General features: G+C 43.4%; 1 protein-coding gene across 6 annotated transcripts in view; it reads right to left on the bottom strand.

Moving 5' to 3' along the window:
• EPS15 (epidermal growth factor receptor pathway substrate 15) overlaps positions 1–23581 on the bottom strand; it is a 226143-nt gene that overhangs the window by 162135 nt on the left and 40427 nt on the right. For 5 of the 6 annotated variants that reach the window (XM_073593549.1, XM_073593550.1, XM_073593551.1 and 2 more), the window contains exons 1-2: positions 7834–7917; positions 1123–1164 (exon numbers count right to left, since the gene is read on the bottom strand). In XM_073593549.1, the coding sequence (XP_073449650.1) occupies positions 1123–1164; positions 7834–7902 (111 nt within the window). In that variant the 5' untranslated portion in view covers positions 7903–7917. Of the gene's footprint in view, positions 1–1122; positions 1165–7833; positions 7918–23581 lie in introns of those variants that run through there. The other variant, XM_073593554.1, reaches the window with a different exon arrangement.

The raw sequence follows: 23581 nt of genomic DNA, 5'->3' as shown, positions 1-23581 counted from the left end.
AAGAAAGGGGATTTAAGTGAATTTGAACGTGGCATGGTTGTTGGTGCCAGACGGGCTGGTCTAAGCAATTCAAAAACTGCTGATCTACTGGGATTTTCACACACAACCATCTCTAGGATTTAGAGAGAATGATCCGAAAAAGAGAAAATATCCAGTGAGCGGCAGCTGTGGGGAGGAAAATGCCTTGTTGATGTCAGAGGAGAATGGGCAGGTTCGAGATGATAGAGAGGCAACAGTAACTCAAATAACCACACGTTACACCCAAGGTATGCAGAATACCGTCACTGAAGGCACAACACATCGAACCTTGAAGCAGATGAGCTACAGCAGCAGAAGACCACACACCGGGTGCCACTCCTGTCAACTAAGAACAGGAAACTGAGGCTACAATGTGCACAGGCTCACCAAAATTGGACAATAGAAGATTGGAAAAACGTTGCCTGGACCGAGGAGTCTTGATTTCAGCTGCGACATTCAGATGGTAGGGTCAGAATTTGACGTAAAGAATATGAAAGCATCCATGCTGCCTGTATCAATGGTTCAGGCTGGTGGTGGTGTAATGGTGTGGTGGATATTTTCTTGGCACACTTTGGGCCCCTTAGTACCAATTGAGCATCCTTTAAATGCCACGGCCTATCTGAGTATTGCTGCAGACCTTGTCCATCCCTTTAGGACTACTTCCAGCAGGATAATGCACCATGTCACAAAGCTTAAATGATGTCAAACTGGCTTCTTGAACATGACAATGAGGTCACTGTACTCTAATGGCCTCCACAGTCACCAGATCTCAATCCAATAGAGCACCTTTGAGATGTGTTGAAACGAGAGATTCGCATCATGGATGTGCATCCGACAAATCTACAGCAACTGTGTGATGCTATTATGTCAATATGGACCAAAATCTCTTTCCAACACCTTGTTGAATCTATGCCATGAAAAATGAAGGCAGTTCTGAAAGCCAAAGGGGGTCCAACCCGATACTAGCAAGGTGTACCTAATAAAGCGGCCGCTGAGTGTAAATAACACATAAGCCTAATAGAAACTCCTAGGACTTGTGCCTAACTGGCTGAGAAACCGATATCAATGTACAATAATCAATATACACTCATTCCCAACACTGACCTGGAGGAAGTATTTCTCATATACCGCATTGTTACTCGGGATCTGTAAAAAAAAAAATAAAATCAATGTTATTTATTGATTTATTAAGCACAGTTTGCCAGGTAGTACATGTATTACATAATAGAATGGTAAATTCAAGACAAAATACAGCCATGCGATACTCTATATAGTCAAGTATATTAATATCCATATATATAGATCTCAACTCCTTTCCATCCCACCCTACAGCATCCATATGTACTGTTCTGTTAAAACGGAGTTCCGCCTACAAAAAAAAATACAAATGAAAAGTCAGCAGCTACAAATACTGCAGCTGCTGACTTTTAAAATAAGGACACTTACCTGTCCAGGGCGCCTGCAATGACCTCACCCGAAGCTGAACTGTTCCTTTGGCTCCCAGCGGAGGTGCCGGCATCTTAAGTAAGGGAATCAGGAAGTGAAGCCTTGCAGCTTCACAGCCTGTCTCTCTACTGCGCATGCACGAGTCACGCTGCGTGTTCTGACTGGTCCCTGCTGTCTTCTGGGACCTTTGTCTCCCAGAAGACAGCGGGGGGGGGTTGGGGGTACAGGGGAGGGGCCGGACATGGCGTAGATTGCCGTGGATACTGCAGTGATCTTTCACCGTTAGTGGGAGCAAATACCTGTATTAGACAGGTATCTGCTCCCCCCTGAAAGGTGCCAAATGTGACACCGAGGGGGGGGGGGGGCCGATAAGTGGAAGTTCCATTTTTGGGTGGAACTCTGCTTTAAACCCCTAACCTGCAAACTGTAGCCAAATACAAATTCTTTTACTCTCCCTCCACCCTAAAGTAGCCATATACAGTTCCTTTAAATCCCTCCGTAGCCCACTACAGCCATATAAAGTTTTTTTTAACACACCCCCACAGCAGTGACTTACATATTTTGTTTAAAGCTACCCCCATAGAAGTTAAATATATTGTCCCTTTGTAATAACCCTAGTATTGTTGTAAGTGGTATAAGGTTTAAAGCTGAACACCGGAATAAGCAAATATTGTCTACATACAAGAGCCATGTGTATTCTCACTTGAATCTGGGTGTGCTTTGTGTATTTCTTTGAGATCTGTGCAGTAATCTGGCATGAAACTTTGCCTCTGTGCAGGAGCTTTCTGTAAGAAAGACCGCTCAGTGCTAGTCCCTCTCCTTGTGCAGAGTCACTGGTCTTGTCTCCACCCCCCTCATGTAGTTTTCGGAAGGCAGCCTGTAGTGGGTGGGGCATGCTGAGCCACTCCCACAGCTCTGCTCTCTGCAGTTTATGTGCAGCACAGTGTTGCTGTCACTGCTACTTTTACAAGGCAATATATGGGTTTATATAAGGCATTTGGTACACATAAAGGGATTACTAACCTTTGAGATCATTAAGAAATATATTTTAATCAATATTTTTGAGACTGGCGTTCATCAATAATAATTACTGCTATAGCCTTACAGCATCTTGTCATAGCAAAAATAACTTAAAAAAAAACACTCTCTGACCTCAGATAAAACCATCTTATCACAAGCAACCAGCTATACTACAAGCACTGGGACTCAGCATTCCCTGCACTCTATGCAACAGGAAGTCACATGGCATGAGTAAGCTGGGTTCCCCTTCCTGGCATGGTTCACATTGCGGTCAGTCACCAAGGTGGTGAGAAGGACTGAGTGAGGGTCGGGATCTAAATGATAGGACATCCTGGTATGTCAGAGGATTTCCACGTCAACCCTATGCCAGGCTACGTGCAGCATAGCGACAATGAAAAGGAACAATTTAGTTGGTATGAGTAACAGACATTTATCATTTTCTGTATTAAAGGTTATAATTTGGATCTTTGGCGCTACATCTCATTTGACATACACGCTACACCTGTGTGCACAGTTTCTGTACTTTATGAACCCATCATGCAAACAGTCAGAACAGACGTGTAATTAGTATTATACAGCAAAGTGATACATTACAGGTCACCGGTACTTAAAGGACTATGGGAGGCAGTTATTGATATTTATTGATGACATCCTTCAGAAAGCCAGTGACTTGTGTACTATTTCAAGGAATAATAAATAAACCAAGGCCAAGAGAAAAAGTACATATAGTTGAAATGTTATACAGTTCATTAGAACAGCTTGGTTCCCTTGCTAGCACTAGAAATATCAAAAATAGAAAAGTGGAACTCGCAGCAAACCTTCATCTGGAGAGGAGCCTACTTCTTCAGAAAATCCCAGCAACTCGTGCAATGTCACCACCGACCCACATCCATCTAATGAGTTAGGCAAGGTTCACACTGCTGGGATACCATTTTGTTCCAACTTTTAGTGCGATTATGTAGCGCTACTTTAATGCAACTTTGGAATTTGGTGGAATTGCACCAAAGTAGTACAGGAAACTTTTCCAAAATCACTGTGTGCCGAGTCGCATTGATGTGAACAGGCACCATTGAAAACAATTTGCATCTGAAAATCGCACTAGTGTGAACCAGGCCTTTGATTTCAAACTAACGGACTGCGAGGAAGACTATGCAATGGGGTTGATTTACTAAAACTGGAGTATGCAAAACCAGGTGCAGCTCTACAAAGAAACCAATTAGCTTCCATTTTTTTTCGTCAAAGCTTAAAGTGTTATTAAAGGCAAAATTATTTTTTTAAATCAAAATAACAAACATGTTTACCTGCTCTGTGCAGTGGTATTGCTCAGAGCGGCCCAGATCCTCTTCTTCACGGGTCCCCGGCGGCGATCTTGGCTCCTTCTCCTTCGGCACTACCATAGCCAGCCGCTGGCCATGGGGAGAGGTAGTCCCCCACGCTCCCAACCTGTGTGTCTATGGAGCTGAGCTCCATAGACTTACCCAGCGGGAGTTAAGCCCGCCACCCACTTCCTCCTCACTGCATTTGATTGACAGCAGCAAGAGCCAATGGCTCCTACTTATGCTCAAATGCTGTGTAAAGAGGAAAAGAGGGGAAAATAGATGCAGCCGTGCACAGCGCTGATCTCTTCTCTTCTCCCCTCTCTTCCCTTTCACACAGGGGAAGGGGGCACAGAGAAGCTGAAAACGTTTTTTTTTTACCTTAATGCAAACAATGCATTAAGGTAAAAAACGTTTTTAGGTTTAGCCTAGGTTCACACACTAATAGCAGGATTGAAATCGTGCAAGTTCAGTGAACTCACACAATTTCATACCCGCATGTCAGTCCGAACTCGGGAGCAATTTCAGAGACATTTGTGTGGGTTCCTGCACAGATGTCTATACAAAAATCGCACCCAAAGTCGCCAAAAGTAGCACAGAAACTAATTTTGGGAATGGGTGCGGAGCTGCAAAGGCGTCATCGCATCGATTCTGACTGTGCCATTGCCAGCAATAGCCGCGGATTTGGCATGTGATTAGCATCAATGTGAACCTAGGCTTAGTGACACTTTAACTGAACAAGCTGAAGTTAGAAGCGGATTGGTTTCTATGCACAGATGCACCAGATTTAGTTTTAGTAAGTCAACCCCATTAAGACTAAAGTCTCGTACACACGATGAGATTATCGGACGACTAATCGTCCGTTTTTTGTTGCATGGTAGTCTCATATCGAAAGTGAACAAGATAGTCAACTTACAAAATGTCTTGTACAACAGAACACAACTTCGGAAGTGCTTTCATTTCCGAGCATGCGTAGTCTTGCTCTTATGATTTTTTTCAGACGAAAACAGTTCTAATTAAATGATAAATCGAATGTTGTGTTCATGTACGTTAAAAATTTTGTAGCATGCACCTTCAGTTTTTGTCGTCCAAAAAGTCTGATTCAGCTATCGAAAGCACTATACTAATGATCAGATAATCAGCCGATCGGTCGTTGTATGAATTTTAACTTCCAATTTTCGTATCGCGTGTATGGGCCTTAAGGCCGACCATAGATTTTCTTTCCTGCAACCACGTGTTGCAAGAAAGAAATTTGCTTGATTTCCCCATCAACACAGACAGTCCTGCTGGGCCATTGTTTGCTCCCGTTCTAGCCGCTAGCGATAAACACATAAAAAATCATCCTAATGGCCAGAATAAGTTAGTATTCTGGCCAATGAGATCCATAAACTCTCAAACCGCTAAATGCATCTAGACACATGTGCAACACGGGGCTTAGGGCATTCAGAGGATAAATTCACATACCCTGCGAGGCCTTATGCTTATTATTCAAAATAATAATAATGAGTTTTTCATCACTTTCTGTCTTGGTGCTAATGGTTACCATAACAAATACAGAGGATAAGTCTATCTAGCGGGAACAAAGAAAGCAAAGACAACTTAACAGTGGTGGTGCACCGAAATTTTGGTCGCCGAAAATTATCAGCCGAAAACTGTGTTTTTTCATTCAGCCGAATGAAAATAAAACAGCCGAAACCAAAAGGGGGCATAGTCTGCCCCGGGTGCCGCCCAGTCCTCCACTCGCCGCAATCTCCGTGTTTCACTGAGCTGAATTGCCCGGCCACAGTAACAATGTCCCGCCCCCTGTGATAGACGGCACACTGATCCAATGGTGGGACATTGAATCAGCGTGACGTGATTACAGGAGGCGGAACATTGTTACTGCAGCCCGGGCAATTCAAATCCAGTTCCGTGACACACGGAGATCGCCGCTGATGCTGGCACAGGCAGGCTGCACATGATGGGCACTGGTAAAGCTGCTGGGCATACATGATGGGCACTGGTAAAGCTGCTGGGCATACATGATGGGCACTGGTAAAGCTGCTGGGCATACATGATGGGCACTGGTAAAGCTGCTGGGCATACATGGACACTGATGGGGCTGCTGGGCACTGGCATGCTGCACATGGACACTGATGGGCTGCATATGACGGACACTGGTGGCCTGCTGGGCACTGGCAAGCTGCATATATTGGGCACTGGCAGGCTGCATATGACAGGCACTGGTGAGGCTGCTGGGCACAAGCAGGCTGCATTGATTGTGACAGTAACAGGCAGTGACAGGTACTCTTTATGGAGGGATCTGGGGTCTATAAGACTCCAAACCCCTCCTCTGCACTTGAAAGTATTCAAAACCTCAAGATCAGCGTTTTTGAATACTTTACATTTTTTTTTAAATGGCGCCTTTAAGATGACAGTAATTCGGGAAGTGCCCTCCAGCTGCTTATAATAACAGCCGCATCTGTTGTTATTACAAAAAAAGCTGACCATCTGCTCTAAAGAATGGTACCAGTGTAATGCAATCAGCTGCATGAATCACCCCGGTAAAACCCCTTGAAGCAATATCGGTAATACTGGGTGTGTTTGTGCCCGATACTTCAGAAAAAGTCAATATCGGCCGCCGATAATCAGTCGATTCCTAAATGAGAGAACTACAACTACCGTCAGTCATTGCGGCTGACAGCCTGTAGATGTTATTTAACTACCAAGGTGCGGATGAGCGCTCTTGGTAGTTCATCGAACCTTCCCGTCATTCAATGGCCTCCTGCCCGTACGAGGTACAGGCAGACGGCTACACTGACAGTCTGCAGGAGCCTGATTTTGCACCTGTGATCTGCTGATAAATGCTCATTTGTTTACCTGCAAAAAGATGTGCGTTTTTTTTTTAAAGGGTGAACTTATCCTTTAACATGTGTGCTACAAATAAAAGAATGGCTCAGGGACTGAAGTAGTTACATTAAATTAAAAATAATTTGGGCTATACAAGCTCTTTAATCGGTACATTTAGCTATAGAGGTTTATACATCAGAATATAAAGAGGAACAAAACTATAAAGAAGGTATATTGTGGACGAAAGAGGGACTGTGGGAATGTATGCCAGGAAGTGGACAAGGCATGCTGGGATTTGCGGTGCTGCAATAGTGAAAGATCTGCTAGTTGCCAACCACTGACCAGGTTGCTGTTTGCAGTAAGCACCATTTTTCTTTTGGGCCCCTCCAGTAGCACCCAGCCTGCTTTTCCAAAAATATCCAACCATCTGCCGTTTAATTTTCAGTCATCAACTGGAAAGTGTCTGCTGTTCTTTGATGATCATTCCCAGATCAGCTCCATTTTACTGGAAAGAGCATTACACACAGAAATGTGATTTGAAAGTGTTTGAGGACCATTTCGCAATTATAACAAATGATATCACCCACACAGCAAACAGAGTAGGTTTACAGAATGCCATCTGAAAGAAGAACTGTCAAAGATACCCCAAAGAAACCAACCAGATGAAACATACTGCATTGGAAAATGACAAAGAACAAGTCTGATTGGTTGCTGTGACACAACACAGAACGTTATTACTTCAAAGAATTGTTGTAAAAGAACTCTTCTATGTTTCTAAACATTTTATATAAACTCATACACCTCAGAGCACATATATACTATTATGCAGCCTTTGTGCTGCAGACATAATAATAATACTAGCTTTATTTTATTCCTGGAGCCAAGTGTTTACAACAAAAACAAAGCAAACTTTAAAAATGCAAACAATAGAGAAGCCTGTGAGAGGGAAGTTATCTCAAGCTCCCATGCAACATTTCCTGTAAAAATCTAAAAGGAAAATGCTGCCACCAGGAAGCTGGTGAAAGGAGAATGAAGCCGTCAAGGACCAGTGAAGGGTTCTGGTGTATCAGCCTTGGGACAGATGAGTTACAATACATTCACATTCACCAAGAATTACATTTCCAGGTTAAACAAAATTTCCATTTAAAGGCACATCAAAAGAGAACACGTCTCAATGACAGTTCCGCCTCCACATCATACTTACAGATGTTCCTGTGAGCTCCAAACAGGAGGAGTTTCTGGTTTCACACACGGAAACATCGGAGGACAACATAACTTTCAGTTTTCATAGCTGCCAATTTTTTCCTAACAAACAGGCACACCCGGAATGTGGGCGGTAAATGGAGGAAAGTAGGACAGAGCGAGTAAAAACTCAGGTGGAGAACGCAATTCACCATTCACGTCAATATTATTGTGAGTCACCCAGTCAGGTGAAGAGTTTCAGGAGCAACGTTCAAAAATAATAGCAGGCCAACAGAACTCCTCCCGACTTCCTGGGATATAAAGAGGGGTAAATGTTCTGCTCCAAACTTTACAGGCATGCCCTTGTTTCACCTCTATAGATCCACATAACCTGATTCTAGTGCTTATGGGCCCATTCACATCCCTGTGACTTTGGACATGACAAGTCACATCCCATTGTCTCCAATGGTAACCTTTTAGATCGGTGCGATTTAACCACTTGCCTATTGGGCACTTTCACTCCCTTCCTGCCCAGGCCAATTTTCATCTTTCAGCGCTGTCACACTTTGAATGACAATTGCGCAGTCATGCAACAATGTACCCATATGAAAATGTTATCTTTTCACACAAATAGAGCTTTCTTTTGGTGGTATTTATTCACCACTGGATTTTTATTTTTTGATAAACAAAAAAAGACCAAAAATTTTGAAAAAAAAAAAATTTTTTTCTTAGTTTCTGTTATAACATTTTGCAAACAGGTAATTTTTCTCCTTCACTGATGTGCACTGATGAGGCTGCACTGATGGGCACCAATTGAAAGCAATGATCATCAGTACCCCGATTATAGGTGTAAATGTCCCCTTTCACACTTGCCAATTACCAGCTCTCTACATGCTGTCACAGTGTGAGGAAAGGAATGCTAATAACCGGCATGTATGTTTACATCGTGATCAGACATGATTGGACACAGCAGATCACGTGGTAAAAGGCTGCTGTGATTGGCCCTTTATTCTGATCTGTGATCAGCTGGGTCTGAAGGACACAGTGATCACAGAGTGCGTGTTGCAGCAGGCGCGGTTCTGGAAGGATGTCAATAGACGCCCTCCCAGAACTGGACGATTGCACTGTAGCTGTCCATCCAGCTATAGGGCAGTCAACAAGTGGGTAAAGTTGCAGATATCTTAAAAAGGTGCCTGTACTACTTTGGTGCGACTTGGGTCCAGAGAATGTAAAGTCAGATCAAGGTCGCACTGGAAATTGTGCGAATTTGGAGACCTGCTAATGTGAATGGAGCCTAAGAAGCCAACAGGTTTGCAATTAAAAATCTCACTTGCAGCACTTCTTGCAGGATTCTTAAAGTGATTGAAAAACAACCTGTTACGTTTAAAATAGAAATGAAGGCCAGCATAAAAGCTGGGGGGGGGGGGGGGGGAGAGGAGAGAAACAGCAGCACACTGATCTGCCCACTGGGGGCTGGGGTGTCAGGGCAAGTCTGATTATTAAAACAGAAAATGACTCCTGCGCACAAGTGGTCGACCCAATATAAAGGGGATACACTGGCCTTGCTGCCCTCAAGGATGGGGATTCCTAGCAAACAAAGAAATAAAAAGAGAGAAGGGCGCACCAGCCATGTGCATTATCTTTTGTAAAACATTTATTAAGTAAAATGATAAAGGAAATTACTCACAAGCAGTAAAGAATCATGTGCCATAAACCTTGGACATCAACTTGCAATAAGTGGTATAAATGATGAACAAAGCCTTCCAAAGGTGTTCCCGAGGAATATATAACACTGCTCGCTTACGCGTTTCGAAGGTCTCATCCCTTCTTCATCAGAGCTCAGCAGTGAACGCTCCTTCAGTAGGCCCTGTATATATAGTGTGAATGCCAAACAGGCACAATCAGTGGAGGGGGCAGGGCACATAGGGCTCCTCCCTTTCTGGGAGATCCTCCCTCCTACACTCTTTGCCTGTACAATTGGATTGCCCATCACGATTTATTTAATTAAAAAAATATATATATACATAAAAAAATTTGTGAATAAATAAATAAATGAATTGATGAAAAGATTCATTAGTAGATATAATAAAGTGAAAAAACTGGTGAGTGTCGCTGTATTGTAATACAGTTAAAACCCAGCAGGGGCTAGCCATAGGGGTACATGATCAGCAATGATAGATGTGTGCATGTGTACACACACATGTATGTATATATAGCGAGAGAGAAATGGGCGCTGGACGGTGCAGAGTGGCATGGGATGGATGCATCTGTTTGGCAGGAAGGGAAATATCATGTTAATAAACTTATACATAAAGAGATGGACACTGTACCTCAGATGTTAGGTGCACCCTGATCGCTTTGTAGCTGCAGTGTGTATAGGATAGCGGCTCGCCGGTCTTTTCTGGATGTATAATCAATGTTGGAACGCACGCCAGTGCGTTTGCGTTCCAAACAAGAGGAAGGAGCGGTGCGCGTCATTTCCTCTGTGCCCCCTGCCGCTTACCGATGACGTCAACGGCAGGGGATAGCGCGGCGCCATACTAGTAGAGGCAGACGTTCGAGGGGGCGAGGCCAGCACAGTGCAAACCACGGACCCGCCCCGCAAGTGACAACACGGAAGCAATGCACAGAGCGGCCGTCACACACTGAGTCACAGGGGCTGCTGAACACTGACAAGCAGTGAACACACACATATATATCTCTATGTCACACATGTTTGCCAAAAGTCAATGGTGACCAGTGGGTAATATACAGCATGTATAGTGTTATGCTAAATAGCAATTAGGACTGTCAGCGGTACTAGTAGTACATATATATGTATATGGAGACATATTCAGAATATTACAGAATGCACAACCCATATGCCCATCTGCACATAACGTGAGCGCCCACATCACTGTATACCATGTGACACCCGAGGCAGCCAAGACAGATTATTATATAGATGAAGGACTAATCCAGGCCAAACCAGAATGTATGAATGTTTAAAAATAGTTAAATAATAAGTTGTTATAAAAAATTGTTATTATAAAACAAATTGTGTAACAGGTAAGAATTAAAATGTTCTTAATAAATAAAAAAGAGAGATGATTGGATACACCGGGATGGTACTGAAGGAGTGGACACATGTGGCACGACCAGTAACTGGCATAGTGACTACTTAGTGCTAATGTGCCCATTGTAGTCATCATATACCCCACAACAGAGGGTGGGGGGAAGGAAAGGGATGTATAGTAAATATATATATATATGTTTTTTATTTTTAATTTATAATATAATATTTTCCAGGCAAAAGCCGGATGGTCCCTTCCTCATTACTGTGTGCAACATGTGTGACGTGACAAACTTGTCATTACAATATAAAGGAGATGCCTATATCATATATGCTAAACATATCAACAATGGTACCACAATAACAACATAACCACATAATAATAGTTCAGTGTAGATTTGATTAACCATAGGTCACTGGGGGAAATGTGAAATATGATACACCAAATAAACCTGGAAAAATATATATTCGAATGCAACAATCGAAAGTCGACCTAGGACCAGAAGTAGGAAGGACAGAAAGGTGTGTATATATATGGATGAAGTGACAGTGGCATACTAAAGCGCCGTGGGTAAATGCTATGGGGTCACGTGATTTTGTGAACCTCAGGGTCTTCATTTAGGCCCCCAGGGGTCATACTCCCAAGGGTGAAGATCCAATAGGCTTCGCGTTTGCAGAGCCTTTGGTGTCTCCTACCCCTATCGAGGCTGCCTCCAATGGATTCAATCCCGAACACTCTCATGCCTGATGGATCACCATAATGGGCTTCCTGAAAGTGCCGAGGGACTGGATATTTGACACGTGTATTTGTGATGTCACATTTGTGTTCGCCAATACGCACTCTCATGGGGCGGGAGGTGCGACCTACATACAGGCGTCCACATGGACAAAGGATACCATATACCACGTGGTCTGTCCCACAGTTGATGAACTGCTTCAGGTGATGTACTCTACCGTCTCTACCAGTGACTGACTTTTTTCTGTGCCACATGTATTGACATGTGCCACAGTTCTTGATACTACATTTGTAGCTACCTTTCTGGTCAAAGATCGTTGACCATGCATTTATGGACCTATTACGGGGCTCCCTCACCATACTAGGGGCTATAAGCCCTCTCAGGTCTCGTGGTTTTCTATATACTATGTTTGGGCCATCAGAAAGGTGCTCACTTAACACTGGATCGTGTTTGAGAATATTCCAGTTTTTCCGTAGAATACTTTGTATCTCAAAGGCTCTGTTAGTGTATTGTGTGGAAAAACGAGTCTGTATGGTATCCTGATTGATGGAGGAAATGGACGGTGGATCACATGTCGGAGTGTCATCATACAAGAGGGCATATTTATTGAAGGCAGTCTCGATAAGGGTTGAATCGTAACCCTTATCCAGGAACTTGTTACGAAGGACCTTGCTTTGCTCTAGGTAGTCACATTTCTTGGTGCACGTACGCTTCAGACGGCAGAACTGTCCAAACGGGACATTTCTAATCCATCTAGGATGGTGATTGCTGTCAGCGTGCAAGAAGGAATTGCCACCACTAGATTTGAAATGTGTTCTAGAGAGAATGTTACCATCAGGGTCACTCCTAAGCTCGAGATCTAAAAAGACAAGGCTCTCACTATTGATAACGTGAGTGAAGCTAATCCCAAAGGGGTTCCCTCTACAGTGGTCAAGGAAGAGGTGTAGTTCCTGATCAGTCCCATCCCAAATGATCAGAATGTCATCAATATATCTGGTTCGCTCCATAAGGGTTGTTGTTCCAAATAGAAAGCTCTTCCCAGTATCCCATGAAGATGTTGGCATAGCTTGGGGCGAACCTAGCCCCCATAGCCGTGCCTTTAGTCTGCAGGTAGTGTTCTCCGAGAAATGAGAAGTGATTATGCGTGAGAGAATACTCAATACAGTCAAGCACAAATCTGGCCTGCACTGAGTTGAGTGCACCCTCTTTGGACAAATAGTAATTAGCTGCCCTTAGGCCATAAGTATGGTCAATTGATGTGTAGAGCGAGGCTACATCTAGAGAAAGCCATTTGTACCTCGGCTGCCAGACATAATGGGACAGTATTTCTAGCATATGGCTCGAGTCCCTAACAAAGGATGGAAGACTGGTCACTATTCCCTGCAAAAAGTGATCTATATAGCAACCCACATTACTTGTAATACTATCAATACCTGCAATAATAGGCCTACCTGGAGGGTTGGCCTCACTCTTGTGCACCTTAGGTAAATGATAGAAATGTGGGGTAAGAGCATGTCTGTTGTAGAGGAAGTGATACTCGCTTTTAGTGAGGACCCCATCCAATAAGGCTTTGTCCAAGAGTGACTTCAGGTCTTTCGTATATTCTATAATGGGATCTTTTTTGAGTCTAACATAGGTGTCTGTATCCCCTAGTAGTCTCATTGCCTCGGCAATGTAGTCTTCTCTATTTTGAATGACCAGACTACCGCCTTTGTCGGCTTTCCGAATGATGACGTCCTGATTCTGTTTGAGACTACTGACAGATAGCCCCAATGGATCAAGATGTTTATTGAATTTGCTGCCTTTGGTATTAGTATGGTGGAATTTCTTTTTAAAGGATTCAAAGACGACATCATAGAAAGTCGATATATATTTGCCTTTGGCCCAATGTGGGAAAAACGAGGATTTAGGTGCAAAGGGAGTGTGAACAATGGCTGCATCACTAAAATGCTCATAGGATGATGGTAGCTCATAGTGTTCCGCTTCTGCGTATAGTTCTTCTAAAATGTCTAGAGCAGAGTCATCCTCTGTATTATTACTCGCAGGAGAGCAGAGTGGTGACTCGGTGATGCTATTAGCAGTGGTTTTCCCATTATCCTTCAATAGGTAATACCGTTGAAGGGTAAGTTTACGTATATACCTATTGAGGTCGATAAATAGTTCGAATAGATTGGGGGCACTGGGGGGGGCATAATTAAGGCCTTTTCTGAGCAGATCAAGCTCAGCGTCGGTGAATACAGAACTGGACAAATTGTAGATTTTAATGGTGGCATGGGTGCAGTTTACACTCTGCCTCTTTTTGTGTCCCTTACCTCCTCTTCTACCTCTTCTTGTTCCTCCTCCCGTTTCCTTGACTTTTTTATTGTTAGCAGAGTGGATGGTTGAGGGTTTAAGATCCCATTCTCCGTTGCGGACCCCTCCATTCTCGCAACTTCCAGTTCTAAAAAAGTCAATGGGGGTGTAACATTGGCTATACTACCATTGCAAAGATCGGATTCTAGATTTTCTAGAATGGTGAAGGGATTGTAAGTGGTAATGGATGGATCAAACACTATCCCACTATCAATAGCCAAGGGGGGGACCCCGGGCCCAGTGATAGTGGGCGGTGGTAGGACTGCACTGGAGGTAGAGTGCTCTCTCCCAGAGAGTGAGGAGCTAGTGAGTCTACTGTCTGGACCCTCAGCTGTCGAAGGCCCAGTTGGATGGGGAGATGAAGCTGCAAGAGTGTCTCCATTCCCCATACGATCCCTAATAGACGGTCGACGTCCACTGTATGCACTTAGACTGTTCTTTTTAAGCGAGTGTCTAGTGTTACTACTGTGTGTTTTACCATTCTTGACATGGCCAGGGTTATCAGTATACCTGGTACACTGAGGCTGAGATGGAAAAACAGCCTGAGATGGAATGGTGGGATGGATAGGCCCATTGGTAGTGTGATTACTTCTATCACTGTTATACTTTTTATTTTTATTTTTATTTCTATTCTTATTATTGTTAGTATTAGTATTGTTACCGTTGTGGGGCCTATCCTTAAGATTTTTAGGTCCTTTGGCCTTATCAGCAGGAAGCCTGAGTTTCTTCCAGTTGAACTCCCTATTATTTAGGTAGTCCAACCTGTCTCGCTCAAACTTTCCTGACTTTTTACTGATGAGGTTAGTTTCATAAACCATCATCTGTTCATTAATTTTAAGATCCCAACTGTCAAAAGTGGACACATCTAGAAATGTAGATAGGCTCTCTTGCAAAGTATTGATATCAGCACGAATTTTAGTTAAATTGCGCTCCCTCTGAACAATAATAAACTGTAACCATAATTGATTACAATCACGCAAGCAAGAAATCCATTTGACATTGAGATCATCATCAAGAAAGGAGCATAGTTTAGTAATTCTAAGGCCCCTAGGGACTCGTTTAAATTCTATATATTTCTGTAAGAGTAAAATGTCCCACCATTGTAACATCTCCTTCTCCAGTAAATCTTTTAGCTCATGAAATAAGGATATCATTTTGTCCTCTCTCAATGGGGTTGGCTCATCAACGGCACATGTTACAGTATCTTCATTGTTAGGGTTCTCCAGTTCAAATGAGTCAATACTTGTGGTGAATCCTTTAGCCAATGAAGATCTTCTTAGCTGCCTTTCCTCAATTGATATAACCATTGTCAGTGGGACAGAGTCTAGATCAAATTGGTGACGAACCACTCTGCAGCTGGAGACCCCAACACAAACAACCGATATAAAAACAGAAAATGACTCCTGCGCACAAGTGGTCGACCCAATATAAAGGGGATACACTGGCCTTGCTGCCCTCAAGGATGGGGATTCCTAGCAAACAAAGAAATAAAAAGAGAGAAGGGCGCACCAGCCATGTGCATTATCTTTTGTAAAACATTTATTAAGTAAAATGATAAAGGAAATTACTCACAAGCAGTAAAGAATCATGTGCCATAAACCTTGGACATCAACTTGCAATAAGTGGTATAAATGATGAACAAAGCCTTCCAAAGGTGTTCCCGAGGAATATATAACACTGCTCGCTTACGCGTTTCGAAGGTCTCATCCCTTCTTCATCAGAGCTCAGCAGTGAACGCTCCTTCAGTAGGCCCTGTATATATAGTGTGAATGCCAAACAGGCACAATCAGTGGAGGGGGCAGGGCACATAGGGCTCCTCCCTTTCTGGGAGATCCTCCCTCCTACACTCTTTGCCTGTACAATTGGATTGCCCATCACGATTTATTTAATTAAAAAAATATATATATACATAAAAAAATTTGTGAATAAATAAATAAATGAATTGATGAAAAGATTCATTAGTAGATATAATAAAGTGAAAAAACTGGTGAGTGTCGCTGTATTGTAATACAGTTAAAACCCAGCAGGGGCTAGCCATAGGGGTACATGATCAGCAATGATAGATGTGTGCATGTGTACACACACATGTATGTATATATAGCGAGAGAGAAATGGGCGCTGGACGGTGCAGAGTGGCATGGGATGGATGCATCTGTTTGGCAGGAAGGGAAATATCATGTTAATAAACTTATAAACTTATACATAAAGAGATGGACACTGTACCTCAGATGTTAGGTGCACCCTGATCGCTTTGTAGCTGCAGTGTGTATAGGATAGCGGCTCGCCGGTCTTTTCTGGATGTATAATCAATGTTGGAACGCACGCCAGTGCGTTTGCGTTCCAAACAAGAGGAAGGAGCGGTGCGCGTCATTTCCTCTGTGCCCCCTGCCGCTTACCGATGACGTCAACGGCAGGGGATAGCGCGGCGCCATACTAGTAGAGGCAGACGTTCGAGGGGGCGAGGCCAGCACAGTGCAAACCACGGACCCGCCCCGCAAGTGACAACACGGAAGCAATGCACAGAGCGGCCGTCACACACTGAGTCACAGGGGCTGCTGAACACTGACAAGCAGTGAACACACACATATATATCTCTATGTCACACATGTTTGCCAAAAGTCAATGGTGACCAGTGGGTAATATACAGCATGTATAGTGTTATGCTAAATAGCAATTAGGACTGTCAGCGGTACTAGTAGTACATATATATGTATATGGAGACATATTCAGAATATTACAGAATGCACAACCCATATGCCCATCTGCACATAACGTGAGCGCCCACATCACTGTATACCATGTGACACCCGAGGCAGCCAAGACAGATTATTATATAGATGAAGGACTAATCCAGGCCAAACCAGAATGTATGAATGTTTAAAAATAGTTAAATAATAAGTTGTTATAAAAAATTGTTATTATAAAACAAATTGTGTAACAGGTAAGAATTAAAATGTTCTTAATAAATAAAAAAGAGAGATGATTGGATACACCGGGATGGTACTGAAGGAGTGGACACATGTGGCACGACCAGTAACTGGCATAGTGACTACTTAGTGCTAATGTGCCCATTGTAGTCATCATATACCCCACAACAGAGGGTGGGGGGAAGGAAAGGGATGTATAGTAAATATATATATATATGTTTTTTATTTTTAATTTATAATATAATATTTTCCAGGCAAAAGCCGGATGGTCCCTTCCTCATTACTGTGTGCAACATGTGTGACGTGACAAACTTGTCATTACAATATAAAGGAGATGCCTATATCATATATGCTAAACATATCAACAATGGTACCACAATAACAACATAACCACATAATAATAGTTCAGTGTAGATTTGATTAACCATAGGTCACTGGGGGAAATGTGAAATATGATACACCAAATAAACCTGGAAAAATATATATTCGAATGCAACAATCGAAAGTCGACCTAGGACCAGAAGTAGGAAGGACAGAAAGGTGTGTATATATATGGATGAAGTGACAGTGGCATACTAAAGCGCCGTGGGTAAATGCTATGGGGTCACGTGATTTTGTGAACCTCAGGGTCTTCATTTAGGCCCCCAGGGGTCATACTCCCAAGGGTGAAGATCCAATAGGCTTCGCGTTTGCAGAGCCTTTGGTGTCTCCTACCCCTATCGAGGCTGCCTCCAATGGATTCAATCCCGAACACTCTCATGGCCCAAACATAGTATATAGAAAACCACGAGACCTGAGAGGGCTTATAGCCCCTAGTATGGTGAGGGAGCCCCGTAATAGGTCCATAAATGCATGGTCAACGATCTTTGACCAGAAAGGTAGCTACAAATGTAGTATCAAGAACTGTGGCACATGTCAATACATGTGGCACAGAAAAAAGTCAGTCACTGGTAGAGACGGTAGAGTACATCACCTGAAGCAGTTCATCAACTGTGGGACAGACCACGTGGTATATGGTATCCTTTGTCCATGTGGACGCCTGTATGTAGGTCGCACCTCCCGCCCCATGAGAGTGCGTATTGGCGAACACAAATGTGACATCACAAATACACGTGTCAAATATCCAGTCCCTCGGCACTTTCAGGAAGCCCATTATGGTGATCCATCAGGCATGAGAGTGTTCGGGATTGAATCCATTGGAGGCAGCCTCGATAGGGGTAGGAGACACCAAAGGCTCTGCAAACGCGAAGCCTATTGGATCTTCACCCTTGGGAGTATGACCCCTGGGGGCCTAAATGAAGACCCTGAGGTTCACAAAATCACGTGACCCCATAGCATTTACCCACGGCGCTTTAGTATGCCACTGTCACTTCATCCATATATATACACACCTTTCTGTCCTTCCTACTTCTGGTCCTAGGTCGACTTTCGATTGTTGCATTCGAATATATATTTTTCCAGGTTTATTTGGTGTATCATATTTCACATTTCCCCCAGTGACCTATGGTTAATCAAATCTACACTGAACTATTATTATGTGGTTATGTTGTTATTGTGGTACCATTGTTGATATGTTTAGCATATATGATATAGGCATCTCCTTTATATTGTAATGACAAGTTTGTCACGTCACACATGTTGCACACAGTAATGAGGAAGGGACCATCCGGCTTTTGCCTGGAAAATATTATATTATAAATTAAAAATAAAAAACATATATATATATATATTTACTATACATCCCTTTCCTTCCCCCCACCCTCTGTTGTGGGGTATATGATGACTACAATGGGCACATTAGCACTAAGTAGTCACTATGCCAGTTACTGGTCGTGCCACATGTGTCCACTCCTTCAGTACCATCCCGGTGTATCCAATCATCTCTCTTTTTTATTTATTAAGAACATTTTAATTCTTACCTGTTACACAATTTGTTTTATAATAACAATTTTTTATAACAACTTATTATTTAACTATTTTTAAACATTCATACATTCTGGTTTGGCCTGGATTAGTCCTTCATCTATATAATAATCTGTCTTGGCTGCCTCGGGTGTCACATGGTATACAGTGATGTGGGCGCTCACGTTATGTGCAGATGGGCATATGGGTTGTGCATTCTGTAATATTCTGAATATGTCTCCATATACATATATATGTACTACTAGTACCGCTGACAGTCCTAATTGCTATTTAGCATAACACTATACATGCTGTATATTACCCACTGGTCACCATTGACTTTTGGCAAACATGTGTGACATAGAGATATATATGTGTGTGTTCACTGCTTGTCAGTGTTCAGCAGCCCCTGTGACTCAGTGTGTGACGGCCGCTCTGTGCATTGCTTCCGTGTTGTCACTTGCGGGGCGGGTCCGTGGTTTGCACTGTGCTGGCCTCGCCCCCTCGAACGTCTGCCTCTACTAGTATGGCGCCGCGCTATCCCCTGCCGTTGACGTCATCGGTAAGCGGCAGGGGGCACAGAGGAAATGACGCGCACCGCTCCTTCCTCTTGTTTGGAACGCAAACGCACTGGCGTGCGTTCCAACATTGATTATACATCCAGAAAAGACCGGCGAGCCGCTATCCTATACACACTGCAGCTACAAAGCGATCAGGGTGCACCTAACATCTGAGGTACAGTGTCCATCTCTTTATGTATAAGTTTATAAGTTTATTAACATGATATTTCCCTTCCTGCCAAACAGATGCATCCATCCCATGCCACTCTGCACCGTCCAGCGCCCATTTCTCTCTCGCTATATATACATACATGTGTGTGTACACATGCACACATCTATCATTGCTGATCATGTACCCCTATGGCTAGCCCCTGCTGGGTTTTAACTGTATTACAATACAGCGACACTCACCAGTTTTTTCACTTTATTATATCTACTAATGAATCTTTTCATCAATTCATTTATTTATTTATTCACAAATTTTTTTATGTATATATATATTTTTTTAATTAAATAAATCGTGATGGGCAATCCAATTGTACAGGCAAAGAGTGTAGGAGGGAGGATCTCCCAGAAAGGGAGGAGCCCTATGTGCCCTGCCCCCTCCACTGATTGTGCCTGTTTGGCATTCACACTATATATACAGGGCCTACTGAAGGAGCGTTCACTGCTGAGCTCTGATGAAGAAGGGATGAGACCTTCGAAACGCGTAAGCGAGCAGTGTTATATATTCCTCGGGAACACCTTTGGAAGGCTTTGTTCATCATTTATACCACTTATTGCAAGTTGATGTCCAAGGTTTATGGCACATGATTCTTTACTGCTTGTGAGTAATTTCCTTTATCATTTTACTTAATAAATGTTTTACAAAAGATAATGCACATGGCTGGTGCGCCCTTCTCTCTTTTTATTTCCAAGTCTGATTATTGGAGGAGAGCAGGCTGTATTGTATGATTTTACGTGTTCCCAGCACAGCTAGAGAACTCACCTTGGTGTGTTCTCCTGCCTAGTGTCGTCAGTTTTTAATAGGAAAGCAGAAGGACTGGCAGGAACACCAGGGATTTCACACAAAGGAAGAAATACGGAGAGAACAGGATACTTTTTTATGAAAGTACATGGTACAGCAGGCACAAATCAGGAATAGGAGATGTTGAGTTTACATACTCTTGAAGGACCTGTTTAAAAAGCTGGGAAAACAACAAAGTCACAAAATTGCACCTGTCTATACTGACAAATCAGGTTTAATTAAATTATTTTTATTTTACTGGTCACTATGGACATTGACTCTAATTTTCTAAAGCATCATGGCAGCACAGACTGGGTGTGACTCCGCCTCCACAACCTGACAGGATTGGTTAACTATAAAATGAAAAGGAGAGACACCCCGCTTCATTCTCTTTTTTTATCCTCACCTGACAAGACTGGATGGACATCACACACCTCTTACCACATTTGCCCCAGCAGGTTCAAGCCTCTCCTGTTTAGAAATCCCTCCTGTACAGTCTCTAAAGGAGCTTCTATGGAGGGAACCCCGATCTGGTGGTCTCAGGGGTATATGGGAAAAAAAGATTCTGGCAGTTAACAAGCTTTAAAGAAGCTTCATTTCTTGCGGTGGTCTCCTACCTTTCCTCCTGCACGGGTGCTGTATATTTTTTCTTTATTCTCCATTTCTTTTTTTAATTTCATTTTTTCTGGGCTTTCTGAGCTTTCTTGTCCTCCGGGCGCCAGGATCAAGGCAAACGTGGCCGCCACATCTCTCCAATCTCTGCGTGTGCGCAGGAGGATGTGATGCGGCCATCTTCTTTTGCCCTATTCCAAGATGGCGCGGGTACAGCCGCATGCGCGCGAGCGTCACTTCCGCCTGAACGGCAGATTTAAATGGCCAGCATAATCTATCAGTGCTATCTGGTCACTGCACAGGAGGCTGGCTTCTTTCCCTTACAGGTAACTTACTCTTATTGATTTCTCCCTGTATATGACCACTGCTCTTTGCTCCTGTCCCAGGGAAAATAGTTTATTTATTTTTTCTTTTACTTATACTATTTCAGGCTGCCTTTTCTTTCTCTCTGCCACCGCTCATGGAGATCACTGCCCAGGCAGACCACCCTCAGTAGATAAGAGGCTTCAGACCATTTCATCCCAAAAGTGGCAACTTCATTTCATTATAATCAAGACATCATCCTTCCATCTTTTACTAATAATCAAGGTGAACCTCATGCATTGGATGTAAAGACAGCTATAACCAGTTATTTTATGGCTACAACTCCCTTTAGGAAAACGGATACTCTTGGTAATTCCTCATGGGGTCAGGAAAGGAGAGCCGGCAGCTTCTGGCACTATCTGCATCTTGGCTAGTCAAGTCTATCAAGAAGGCATATTCCATTCACCAGCTTACAGTTCCTGAGGGTATTAAAGCTCACTCAACCAGGGCGACTTCATGGGCAGAACACTGCAGGATTTCACCAGAGACAATCTGGAAGGCAGAGACCTGATCATCCAGACATATCTTCATATCCCACTATAGAGTAGACTCGGCTCAGTTGACAATGGCAGACTTTGGGAGATCCATTGTTAGAGCCAATTCTTCAGCATTATAAGGAATAAATATTATTTTCTTGCACCCACCTGACTGGCGAGTTATTTCCCAGTGTGTGCTGCCATGATGCGTCAGGAAAACGGAAAATCGTATACTCACCTTTCCTTAATTTTCCTTTGCTGACGCATCTTCATGGCAGCACACAGCAGCCCGCCCGTTCTTTAGATGATCGATACAGAGAATGAAGCGGGGTGTCTCTCTTTAAATTTTATAGTCAACCAATCCTGTCAGGTGGTGGAGGCGGAGTCACAACCCAGCGTGTGCTGCCATGAAGATGCGTCAGGTAAGGAAAATTACAGAAAGGTGAGTATACAATTTTCTATTTTCTCTGCTTTCATTATAAACAGGTCTGGTAGGATGCAGGTCATCCTAAGGATAACAGCTGAAGATTTTTTTTTTTTTATTCTGCTTTATACAACGGTGTTAGCGCTAATAATGGTAATCCTAGGTCCTGCTTGCGGCCGTTTAGTGTACAAGGACAGCCTCACTGATGCCAGATACCATTGTCAACGTTCTTCTGACACCATGACTGAGTTCCGGCTCTCATATAGTGCGGCAATCCTGTTTTGAATCAGTCTCCTACTAACCACAGGTCCATTCATGAAAAGCCTTGCATTTGATTCAAATGAGTCTACCCTGGTCATATACGCAGGATGTCTTGCATTACAGCTGGAACTCCCAGTCGCAGTGCCAGAAAAGCAAACGACACTAATCTTGGGCATTATTGAAGCTATTCATTTTTAAAACAGCAGCAAGCAGGACTACAATCATTAGAGGAAACTCCTTTGTACAGATCAGAATTTAAAAAAATCCTGGAGTGCAGCTTTATTATTTGGAGTCCAGGCAAATATAAAAGTAATATTTTATCTCTGTGTCTTGTTATTATTTCATTTAAAAAAAGATGTTATTACATGCAAGCAGTCCGAGAACCTGAATTTGATTTGGTACAAGCCTTCTGCAGTTCTTGTACAGCAAAGCTCAGCCTGGGAGAGGAAGAAGCAACAGAAAGAAAAAAAAAGTCCGTTGTGCATGATGATGGGTGAAAAGAGAAGAGTGACAGAAGGACACGCTCATCAGTCTCCTGCTTCTCCCATTCACTGTCCTGTTACAGAATAGGGGGGGACAAAGACATGTAATTGTTACTTAACTACAGCAGAGTGAAATCAGGTCTCCTGTCCTACCAGGCAGGGCTGTGCAGCAGAGATGTCTGCATTTCGGTCCATCCTGTCCTGAGATTTAACCAGTTCAGATCCGTGCTATTGCCGAATGATGGCAACAGCGCGGACCTGCTTTGCCGGGATGACGTCTATTGACGTTGTCTTCCCGTGCAAGAGCGGCCTGCGCGCCCCCTGCAGGGCGTGCACGGCGTGCTCGGTGATCAGCGAGTCTATGAGACTCGCCTGATCACAGATCGGAGTAAGGGGTCGGTCCCGACCCCTTACCACGTGATCAGCTGTCAGCCAATGACAGCTGATCATGTGATGTAAACAGAGCCGGTAATCAGCTATTTTTTCTCCTCGCGCTGACAGCGTAAGGAGGAAAAAAAAGCCGATCACCGGCGGCAGTGAGAGGGACATCAGTCCCGATCATGGCGATCATCTGTGCCCCCTGCCAGTGACACCTAGCAATAGGCAGCAGTGCCGC

This window comes from Aquarana catesbeiana, linkage group LG07 (genome assembly GCF_042186555.1).
Source record: "Aquarana catesbeiana isolate 2022-GZ linkage group LG07, ASM4218655v1, whole genome shotgun sequence".
NCBI classification, from domain to species: Eukaryota; Metazoa; Chordata; class Amphibia; order Anura; family Ranidae; genus Aquarana; species Aquarana catesbeiana.
This window is presented reverse-complemented; position numbering and strand designations above follow the sequence as displayed.